General features: G+C 46.0%; 1 protein-coding gene across 2 annotated transcripts in view; it reads left to right on the top strand.

The window, feature by feature from the left end:
* Positions 1 to 11,927, top strand: part of LOC115458116 (venom metalloproteinase inhibitor DM43-like) — a 20,066-nt gene continuing 8,139 nt past the window's right edge. Inside the window, exons 1-5 of one of the 2 annotated variants that reach the window (XM_030187956.1) lie at positions 1 to 165; positions 2,604 to 2,644; positions 4,793 to 4,849; positions 5,817 to 6,080; positions 7,194 to 7,484. In XM_030187956.1, the coding sequence (XP_030043816.1) occupies positions 2,617 to 2,644; positions 4,793 to 4,849; positions 5,817 to 6,080; positions 7,194 to 7,484 (640 nt within the window). In that variant the 5' untranslated portion in view covers positions 1 to 165; positions 2,604 to 2,616. The remainder of the gene's footprint in view (positions 166 to 2,603; positions 2,645 to 4,792; positions 4,850 to 5,816; positions 6,081 to 7,193; positions 7,485 to 11,927) is intronic. The other variant, XM_030187957.1, reaches the window with a different exon arrangement.

The raw sequence follows: 11,927 nt of genomic DNA on the forward strand, positions 1-11,927 counted from the left end.
CAGATTGCAAAATATCAGAGAAACTAGTCATTGCATCACAGAAAGGAAGTTTTGGCTAACTGTTTTTACCCTATGAGCAACCGCTGGCAGTTAAATCAAGGCAGCCTGGCAGGAGGTGGACAGATATTCCAGCCTCTGAGAAAGAAATCGGAAAAGAAACTACAGGTAAAAACCTTCTTTTCGTTCTGCTGTTTTCTTAAAAGTGAGGCTTTGCTGTTTTCCCGTGCTTTTAATTTCAGGCAGATAGACTTTATCCTTTGAAAGCTGTACATGTTGGAATATGGCTTTAATCAATGTGGGTCTGGCATCCCATGCTGCACAGTTAGGGGCAGCCTGGCTTTTGCATTACCACTTTCTCTTTTATATTGAACTGGCTTTAGGGAGTAAGAGCCATGGGAAAACCAAGGAGAGCCTGTTTTCAGGGGGGGAACACATCAAATCTGAGCAGAAGAATTTTGGAGATAAGGGAGAAAACTCTCCGCAAACACCCACCACTTTTAGGGGATGGCACTGCAAGGGTTTTAAACCCATGTCTCATGGGCTGACACATCCCGGCTGCTACTCTTCTGTACAATGAGATCAGCCATAAGGATGCGAGAGGTGCCTACCGGTATTTAAGATGCTTCTAACACTAGCATGGGTTTACAGAAGACATTTTTGGTTGGAGAAGCCAAGCCAACCAATCTCTGGCACTGCCTTTAAGCTCTCTAGTTGCTGATTCTGTGTTGGGTAAAATATTGGTCGAGGCCGTATCTCCAGTCACTGACCCCAGTCTGCTGGCCTTGTCTCTTCTTACCTGCAACTGAAGGGCAAGACGGTGACCTGGAACTGACACTATTGGAAAGGGATAGAGAGGGGGGAATGGATGCTGGGTCGGTGTAGGAGGTGGAGATAAAGAGGATGCTGGGCAGGCAGAGTGGGTGCTGGGATGGAAGGGAATGGAGGAGGAGAGATTGTTGGATGGTGGAAGACGATGGGATGGAGATAAAGAGGGGGTGGGCAAGGTGGAACGAGAAGGTGGGGTACAGAGAAAAGACTGGAGCGAGAAGAATCAGGGCACTGTGGAAAAGGGGTAAAGAGACTGGGAGGAGAGATGCTGGACACTGTGGACAAAGGAAGGGGGATTGTGACCTGGCAGAGGATGAAGGGAGAAACGGGGGGTGTTGTATAGAGAGAGAGAGAGAGACTGGGAGGAGAGATGCTGGACACTGTGGACAAAGGAAGGGGGATTGTGACCTGGTGGAGGATGAAGGAAAAAACAGGGGGATGTTGTATAGAGAGAGACTGGGAGGAGAGATGCTGGACACTGTGGACAAAGGAAGGAGGATTGTGACCTGACAGAGGATGAAGGGAGAAACAGGGGGGTGTTGTATAGAGAGAGAGAGAGAGACTGGGAGGAGAGATGCTGGACACTGTGGACAAAGGAAGGGGGATTGTGACCTGGCAGAGGATGAAGGGAGAAACAGGGGGGTGTTGTATAGAGAGAGAGAGAGAGACTGGGAGGAGAGATGCTGGACACTGTGGACAAAGGAAGGGGGATTGTGACCTGGCAGAGGATAAAAGGAGAAACAGGGGAATGTTGTATAGAGAGAGAGAGAGAGAGAGAGACTGGGAGGAGAGATGCTGGACACTGTGGACAAAGGAAGGGGGATTGTGAACTGGCAGAGGATAAAGGGAGAGACAGGGATGTTGTAGACAGAGAGAGAGAGCAGGGCAGTGTATATGTTTCTCACAGAAGCCACTGCTGGGAAGGAATGAGGTGCATTGGCAGCGCTCTGGAGGTGCGAGTCAGTACTGGAATAGCAGAGGGTGCTGCCAGGAAGGACTGTGTGTTGATGAAATGTTGAAACCTTCTGCTTAGTGTGCAGCGGTGGCTAAGAAAGCAGATCGAATGTTAGGTATTATTAGGAAAGGATGGAAAATAAAAATGAGGATGTTATAATGCCTTTGTATCATTCCATGGTGCGACTGCACCTTGAATATTGTATTAAATTCTGGTCACCGCACCTCAAAAAAGATATAGTGGAATTAGAAAAGGTACAGAGAAGGGCGACGGAAATGATAAAGGGGATGGGATGACTTCCCTATGAGGAAAGGCTAAAGCAGCTGGGGCTCTTCAGCTTTGAAAAAAGATGGCTGAGGGAAGATATGATAGAGGTCTATAAAATAATGAGTGGAGTGGAATGAGTAGGAATGAATCATTTGTTTACTCTTTCCAAAAATACTAGGACTAGGGGGCACTCAACGAAGCTATAAAGTAGTAAATTTAAAACAAATTGGAGAAAATATTTCTTCACTCAACATGTAATTAAACTCATTGTCAGAGAATGTAGTAAAAGCAGTTAGCTTAGCGGGGTTTAAAAAAGGGTTGTTTAGCTTCCTAAAAGAAAAGTCATAAGCCATTATTAAAATGAACTTGGGGAAAATCCACTGCTTATTTCTAGGATAAGCAGCATAAATTGTATTGTACTGTTTTAGGACCTTGCCAGGTAGTTGTAACCTGGATTGGCCACTGTTGAAAAAAGGATGTTGGCTTGATGGACCTTCGGTCTGTCCCAGTATGGCAACACTTATGTAACCTGCAATTGGTCTTTTCTGTACAGGAGACTTCACACCATGATTCCCTTGATTGCGACAATTCTGGGTGAGTAGCTCACATTTTTTTTCTATGGTATCATGATTCGTGCTGAGATTAGAGGGGCATTTTTGATAACAACATCTTAAGTCTGATAGTGGACTCTTTGCTGAAATCACCTAAAAAATCTCATCCTGAACATAGCGATTTTCAAAGCAGAAAAATGTCAATATTTTTGTTCTAAAAATCGCTGTATTCCAGATGTTTTTGTGCTTAGTACATATTTCCTGAGGTATTATTTTGAAAAAAAAAAGTCTTAGTGAAAATTTCAGAAAAACAAGACAGAGGGGTGCTGTGTGGCATCATTCCTAATAAATTGGTGACACAGACACCCCATCAGGGCAGAGGGGCAGCCTAGTGGTCAGTGCAGTGGACTTCACATAAAGGAACCCAGGTCCAGATCCCACCTGTATTTTGTGGGGTTTTGAAGGCCTCACAATTTCCACCACAAGTGTACTGGATAGAATGGGATATGGACTTGGGTCCCTTTCTCTACAGTCCACCAGGGCCGCCGAGAGGAAGGGCAGGGGGGGACAAAATTCCCTGGGCCCGGCACCACAGTCCCACCCGCCCTCCGTTGTCAACCGTCTGCCACCAGGCCGAGCCCCCTGCATTGAAATCACAGTGCCTTTCACCTCTGTGTGAAAGCGCTGCAGGCAGCAGCAGATTGCGTCCCTTCGGGCCTCCTTCCTTCCCTGTGTCCCGCCCTCGTCTGATGTAACTTCCGTGAGGGCGGGACACAGGGAGGGAAGGAGGCCCAAAGGGAGGCGATCTGCTGCTGCCTGCAGCGCTTTCACACGGAGGTGAGAGGCGCTGTGATTTCAATGCAGGGGGCCCGGCCCGGTGGAGGGGGGGGGAGCGGTGACCTCAGGGGGGCAGTGGGGGCAGGGCCCTAGGGGCGGCCTTGCCCTGGGCCCGGCCCAGTCTCTCCGCGACCCTGCAGTCCACTGCACTGACCACTAGCCTACTTCTGGGACCAGCTTGCTGCTCTAACAGGAGTGGCCATAATATGTGAAGCTGTCACGTCTTTGAGGGGTGGGAGGGGTTTGTGACCACTGGGAGATTAAGGGGGGTGGGTCATGCCTTAAGCCCTTCAGTGGTCAACTGGTCAGTTAGGGCACCTTTTTGTGACTTAATCATGATTGAAACAGGTCCAGGTAAAAAGATCCCAATTTTTGACCTAGGCATTTTCATCTTGTTCAATTATCGCTGGAAAACATCCAAATTCTGGGCCCACCCCCAAAACACACCCCAAACCCCCCCCCCCCTTGCTATTTAGATGAACTGCAGAGAAAAAGTATTATATCTGAGTTTCAAAAATCATGACTTACCCGTGAACTACATCCAGCTGCTGCTGGGTGCCACGGTCCAGTAGGCTGAGCGATCAGAGATCCATCAAGCCCCGCCTTCTGTTATCCGACAGATTAATTTAGAGGAAGATGAATTAAAAAAAAAAAAAAAAAAACCCTCCCCTTGTATTTGTAGCCAGTTCTGCCGTATAGTGAAATAAAATTCTCCCTGGCCCCGATACAGTGAGTAGCGGTGGATCAGCAATTATTTTTCTCTAAAAATCTTATCCAGTCTTGAGAAGCTATTCTTAGCGTTGCAGCCTTAATATCAGCATTGACAAACTGATCTCCTATATTTTCAAGCCTCCAATAAGCAATCCCTTCCTCTGACATCAGTTTCCCTAAATCTGATGTTTATGATGGGTTTACATGTGGGAGAAAATCCGCCAGAAAAGCGGAGAACTCAAACACCCCACGGTAAAGACAATGTTGCAGAAAAAGTGGGAGAGCGACCGAGGATGTTGAATAATAAACAGTTTTATTGATAATTTTGAAGACTCGACACAACGTCGTGTTTCGGCCGTCAGGCCTGCATCAGGAGTCTCAGGGACAAAATATTACAAAATAACGTTGAAGATAATCGTTCAGACGTAACGTTGTAGTCTTTAAAAAGACTGTATTTAGGAAAAAGTTGCCGTCAGATGCGCTGCGTGCGCTGTTCGTAATGCAGTTTGAAAAAAAAGATGCGTTTACATCCCCTTGAGTGATCTTTAGATATGTTGACCTGAATCATCATCAAATTTGTTCAGTAGCTGTTTGGACCTTTAAATTCTGCTCTCTGTATTCCCCCCCACCTTTTTTCCCTTAGCCTGCATCAGTGCGAGTTGCCTTCTGACAGTGGAAGTGGTGGGGGACAGTCCAGCAGGTAAGTGAACAGTCTTCTGACTATACTAATGGCCATTGCACCCCCTGCTGGCCGCCTGTGGTGTAAAGTCCCTTGACACCCTGCTGCGGGTGCCCTGTCTGATTCCCTTCAAGAAGAAGCCGAGCCAAGGCCGCAGTATAGGTGCCAACACAACAGAAATTACCATTCCCTAGACACGGTAAGGGAGCTTGTTCAATACTGGGTGTGCCCAACAGCCACTGGCCCCCACAGTGTTGGATCCTATGGGCTGCGGGTTCATTTCCCGCGCTGCAAAGGAGACAATAAACCCACACACACGGTCTATAACGGTGCTGTAAACGCTTTTAATCAAAGCAAGGCACGACTCGACACGGGCCTGTGTTTCTGCCAGACGGCCTTCTTCAGGGGTTGGTTCCGCCGGTCCTCTCCAAAGACTCTGTGCAGAGCTCAGCTTCCCGAAATTCAGATCTGCACAGGGGTCTCTGGAGAGAACCAGCGGAACCGACTCCTGATGCAGGCTGTTTTGCCGAAACACAGGCCTGTGTCGAATCATTCCTTGTTTTGATTAAAAAGTGTTTACAGCACCATTACAGACTGCTTGTGTGTGGGGTTTCTTGTCACCTTCACTGTGCCTGTTTGTCATCTGTGATCTGCAAAGATTTGTTTCTTTGGTTTCGCTACCCACACCCTTACATACAGGACCAGGAGTCAGAGTGTTTAAGTTATATTTAATTGCATAACTGTAATGTTTATTTTCCCATTTCCTCTTATCTCACAGCTGCCGTGCAAGTCACACATTAAACAAAATTTCCACCCCAGAGGTGGCTTGTATGCCTGTTTGCAGAGTGTTCTGACTGCAAAGTGTTCTGAAATTTAGTTTAGATAAAAGACGCAGCAGGAATCTGCTTTATTAAAAATGAATAGTACGAAGTCCTTAATATATTGTAAAATATTGATTATTCTCTATCCCACACTCGCTGTCCTGAAGCCCCATCCATCGTCTTCGAGCCAGAGTTCACAGTGTACATCATCAATGCAGACCACGTAATCCTGCGGTGTGTGGCTCCGAGTCCATCCAAAGTAGGGAAATACCTGTTCTACCATGACGGAGCGCTGAGGAAAAATGTGACGGAGAACGTACACAGCATCGCGCCGGTTATACAGGACAGCAGGGGCTCTTACTTCTGCGTGTATTATACACTGGATGGGAACATGTCACTGGAAAGTGCAATCAGGACACTCAGAGTTATAGGTAAGAGCATCGTACAAGAAACTCATCATGTAGGAACACACCAACATATGTGTACTATGTGTCAGTATGCATGTTTGTTTAACCTCAGTCTTGCTGTCTCAGATTCCCTCAGCAATCCCATGGTGCAGCAGATGGAGGGAAGTCTGATCCCTGATGAGGGAAGGGCCAGTAGTAGGCTGAGTAGCCTGGGGTGGGATGGCAAATTTACTCTCACCCCCTTCCACCCCCCCCCCCATGAGCACAGGAAGCAGATAGTAAACTGGTGGAAGGGGGCAGCCTTTAGTTTCTGAGTAGAGCAATCATAATCCTAACAACATTGCCAGAGAATGTGGTAAAGGCAGTTAGCTTAGCGGTGTTTAAAAAAAGATCTGGACGGCTTCCTAAAGGAAAAGTCCATAGACAATTATTAAATTGACTTGGGGAAAATCCACTGCTATTTCTGGGATAAGCAGCATAAAATGTATGGAACTTTTTCGGGATCTTGCCAGGTATTTGTGACCTGGATTGGCCACTGTTGGAAACAGGATGCTGGGCTTGATGGACCTTCGGTCTGTCCCAGTATGGCAACACTTATGTACTTGGGATTCTGAATGGAATCTTGCTACTCTCTTTGGGGTTCTATATGGAATGTTGCCACACTTTGAAATTCTGCATGGAATCTTGTTATTCTTTAGAATTCTAGAACCTTGCTACTCTTTGGGGTTCTGCCAGGTACTTGTGACCTGGATTGGCCACTGTTGGAAACAGGATGCTGAGCTTGATGGACCTTCGGTCTGTCCCAGTATGGCAACACTTATGTACTTGGGATTCTGAATGGAATCTTGCTACTCTTTGGGGTTCTACATGGAATGTTGCTACTCTTCAAGTTTTTGCCAAGTATTTGTGACCCGGTTTTGGCCACTGTTGGAAACAGGATGCTGGACTTGATGGACCTTTGGTCTGCCCCGGTATGGCAACACTTATGTAATGCCCCCTCCTTCTAATACTGCTCCAATATTAGAAGTTTCTTAAATGGGTTATATAAGCCATGAAACATAGTGGACTTTGTTCAAGGGCTGGCAGCTTCCACCCTCCAGCCTATACATCATCAACTTGTGTTTTCATGCTTTTCAGAGCGTCCTCCCACCCCAGACGTTTCCTTTAGGCCCCAGCAGCCTGTATATGTGAAAGGCGAACAAGTAAATGTGGTGTGCACCGGCTCGAAAGCCAGCTCGGGAGTATATTACCATTTCTACAAGGATGGAAGGCAGCTCACGCTGACCAAGGGGCAGCCTGAGGCCGTACACCAAATTCCAGATGTTCAGGAGGGGAATGCTGGATTCTACGTCTGCCAATACGGGATAGAGGACTCCGGACGAGCAATCAGCACCTTGGAGAGCTCTCAGAAAACTCTCACTGTAATAGGTGAGGGAAAACTAAGCAAAATATTCCAAAATTGTTCCTTCATCTCCCCCCCCCCCCCCCCCCCACACACACACACACATTCACCCCCTTTTCACTCTAACTCTTCTAGAAAAAGGAGACCTCGGTCCATCATCTCTTCTCCATGCGCTCCACCCAAACCCTGTCCCCAGGAATGCTTTCCCTTGCAACAGGTAAAAATTCCCATGCAAAATGGTTCTATGCAGTAAAATCCATAAAATGTACCCAGAGAAAGCCAGAGCTTATCCCTGAGGGTCAGCAGTATGGAATCTCGCTACTTTTTGGGATTCTGCCAAATACTTGTGACCTTGCTTGGCCACTGCTGGAAGCAAGATACTGGGCTAGGTGGACTTTTAGTCTGATCCAGTGGGGCAATTCTTATGTTTTCGTGAACTTGGATATTGGGGAAGGAATGTTGAAAAGTCCTTGGATTAGAAGATGTCCTTCCTGCACAGATAACATTGGAAACAGAAGTTAGTGCAAACAGTGAAAATAGCTTGAGCGTAGTACTCTACCCTCATTCATACTTGGCTGCTACTCCGTGAATGCCATGAATATTCATAATTGCAAATATGAAACTATGGACATTGAAGAACTAGCAAGCTGAACATTAAAAAAAAAAACACACAAATTCACTTCTGCACAGCTTTCTGCTAAATGCGCTGTTTGGATAAACTAGTACAAAAGTAATGCCACACTGGGAAAAGACCAAGGGTCCATCGAGCCCAGCATCCTGTCCATGACAGCCAGGCCAAGGGCACCTGGCGAGCTTCCCAAACGTACAAACATTCTATACATGTTATTCCTGGAATTGTGGATTTTTCCCAAGTCCATTTAGTAGCGGTTTATGGACTTGTCCTTTAGGAAACCATCTAACCCCTTTTTAAACTCTGCTAAGCTAACCGCCTTCACCACGTTCTCCGGCAATGAATTCCAGGGTTTAATTATGCGTTGGGTGAAGAAATATTTTCTCCGATTTGTTTTAAATTTACTACACTGTAGTTTCACCACATGCCCCCTAGTCCTAGTATTTTTGGAAAGCGTGAACAGACGCTTCACATCCACCTGTTCCACTCCACTCATTATTTTATATACCACTATCATGTCTCCCCTCAGCCGTCTCTTCTCCAAGCTGAAAAGCCCTAGTCTCCTTAGTCTTTCTTCATAGGGAAGTCGTCCCATCCCCGCTATCATTTTAGTCGCCCTTCGCTGCACCTTTTCCAATTCTACCATATCTTTCTTGAGATGCGGCGACCAGAATTGAACACAATACTCAAGGTGCGATCGCACCATGGAGCGATATAACGGCATTATAACATCCTCACACCTGTTTTCCATACCTTTCCTAATAATGCCCAACATTCTATTTGCTTTCCGAGCTGCAGCAGCACACTGAGCAGAAGGTTTCAGCGTATTATAGACGACGACACCCAGATCCCTTTCTTGGTCCATGACTCCTAACGTAGAACCTTGCATGACGTAGCTATAATCCGGGTTCTTTTTTCCCACATGCATCACCTTGCACTTGCTCACATTAAACGTCATCTGCCATTTAGCCGCCCAGTCTCCCAGTCTCGTAAGGTCCTCTTGTAATTTTTCACAATCCTGTCGCGATTTAACGACTTTGAATAACTTTGTGTCATCAGCAAATTGAATTACCTCGCTAGTTACTCCCATCTCTAAATCATTTATAAATATATTAAAAAGCAGCGGTCCTAGCACGGACCCCTGAGGAACCCCACTAACTACCCTTCTCCATTGTGAATACTGCCCATTTAACCCCACTCTCTGTTTCCTATCCTTCAACCAGTTTTTAATCCACAATAGGACATTTCCTCCTATCCCATGACCCTCCAATTTCCTCTGTAGCCTTTCATGAGGTACCTTGTCAAACGCCTTTTGAAAATCCAGATACACAATATCAACCGACTCCCCTTTGTCCACATGTTTGTTCACTCCTTCAAAGAATTGAAGTAAATTGGTCAGGCAAGATTTCCCCACACAAAAGCCATGCTGACTTGGTCTCAGTAATCCATGTCCTCGGATGTGCTCTGTAATTTTGTTTTTAATAATAGCCTCTACCATTTTCCCAGGCACCGGTCTATAATTTCCCGGATCTCCCCTGGAACCTTTTTTAAAAATCGGGGTTAATATTGGCCACCCTCCAATCTTCCGGTAGCACGCTCGATTTTAAGGATAAATTGCATATCACTAACAGTAGCTCTGCAAGCTCATTTTTCAGTTCTATCAGTACTCTAGGATGAATACCATCCGGTCCAGGAGATTTGCTACTCCTCAGTTTGCTGAACTGCCCCATTACGTCCTCCAGGTTTACCATTAATTCAGTAAGTTTCTCCAACTCGTCCGCTTGAAATACCATTTCTGACACCAGTATCCCATCCAAATTTTCCTCGGTGAAGACCGAAGCAAATAATTCATTCAATCTTCCGCTACGTCTTTGTCTTCCTTGATCGCCCCTTTTACCCCTCGGTCATCCAGCGGCTCAACCGATTCTTTTGCCGGCTTCCTGCTTTTAATATACCGAAAAAAACTTTTACTATGTTTTTTTGCCTCTAATGCTATCTTTTTTTCGTAATCCCTCTTGGCCTTCTTTATCTGTGCCTTGCATTTGCTTTGACACTCCTTATGTTTCTTCTTGTTATTTTCAGACGGTTCCTTCTTCCATTTTCTGAAGGCGTTTCTTTTAGCCTTAATAGCTTCCTTCACCTCACTTTTCAACCAGGCTGGCTGTCTTTTGGACTTCCGTCTTTCTTTTCTAATTTGCGGAATATGTTTGGCTTGGGCCTCCAGGATGGTATTTTTGAACAGCGTCCACACCTGTTGTGCAGTTTTTACCCTCTCAGTTGCCCCCCTAACTTTTTTTAAACCGTTCTTCTCATTTTATCATAGTCTCCTTTTTTAAAGTTAAACGCTAACGTGTTTGACTTCCTGGGTATCGTTACTTCAAGGTTGATATCAAAACTGATCATATTATGATCACTGTTATCAAGCGGCCCCAGTACCATAAAGTCCCTCACCAGATCATGCGCTCCACTATGGACCAAGTCTAGAATTTTTCCTTCTCTCGTTGGCTCCTGCATCAGCTGCTCCATAAAGCTGTCCTTGATTTCATCAAGGAATTGTACCTCTCTAGCGTGTCCAGATGTTACATTTACCCAGTCTATATTTGGATAATTGATGTCACCCATTATTATCACATTGCCCATTTTGTTTGCGTCTCTGATTTCTTTTATCATTTCTGCGTCTACCTGCTCATCCTGGCGAGGCGGACGGTAGTACACTCCTATTACCGTCCTTTTCCCTTTTATACGTGGAATTTCAACCCACAATGATTCAAGGGTGTGATTTGTGTCCTGCTGAATTTGTAATCTATCTGAGTCAAGGCTCTCGTTAATATGCAATGCTACCCCTCCACCAGTCATACTTTGTACCCTGGTATGACAGTGTCCCACTGGTTATCCTCCTTCCATCAGGTCTCAGTAATGCCTATTACTGTATATCCAATTTTTCATTAACTGTAATATATTCCAACTCTCCCATCTTATTTCTTAGACTCCTAGCATTTACATATAGACATTTCAGAGTATGTTTGCTGTTCCTATTTGCACGATGCTTAGTACCTGACACTATTGATTTGACATCTTTTGTCTGATCTTTAGTTGTATTTAAGGGCACCTGGCCTACCACGGTCTGTTGTGCAACCTCACTATCCAGAAACCCTATCTTCCCTGTTTGTGAAGTATCTTTGCAAGATACCTTTTCCCGAACCAGGCGCTTTTGAGCGACTGTCGGCCTTCCCCCCATTTCTAGTTTAAAAGCTGCTCTATCTCCTTTTTAAATGCCGACGCCAGCAGCCTGGTCCCACCCTGGTTAAGGTGGAGCCCATCCTTTCGGAAGAGGCTCCCCCTTCCCCAGAATGTTGCCCAGTTCCTAACAAATCTAAAACCCTCCTCCCTGCACCATCGTCTCATCCACGCACTGAGACTCCGGAGCTGTGCCTGTCTCATGGGCCCTGCGCGTGGAACAGGTAGCGTTTCAGAAAATGCCACCCTAGAGGATCTGGATTTGAGCTTTCTACCTAAGAGCCTAAATTTGGCTTCCAGAACCTCTCTGCCACATTTTCCTATGTCATTGGTACCCACATGTACCAAGACAGCCGACTCCTGCCCAGCACTATCTAAAATCCTATCTAGGTAACGCGTGGGGTCTGCCACCTTCGCACCAGGCAGGCAAGTCACCAGGCGATCCTCACGTCCACCAGCCACCCAGCTATCTATATGCCTAATGATCGAATCACCAACTACAACAGCTGTCCTAACCTTTCCCTCCCGGGAACAATTCTGGTGACTTTTATTTTGGAAATATTACCAGGGCTTTTCAGGTTTCATCAGCACATTCCAGCTG

The sequence above is a fragment of the Microcaecilia unicolor genome, chromosome 14 (genome assembly GCF_901765095.1).
Source record: "Microcaecilia unicolor chromosome 14, aMicUni1.1, whole genome shotgun sequence".
NCBI lineage: Eukaryota > Metazoa > Chordata > Amphibia > Gymnophiona > Siphonopidae > Microcaecilia > Microcaecilia unicolor.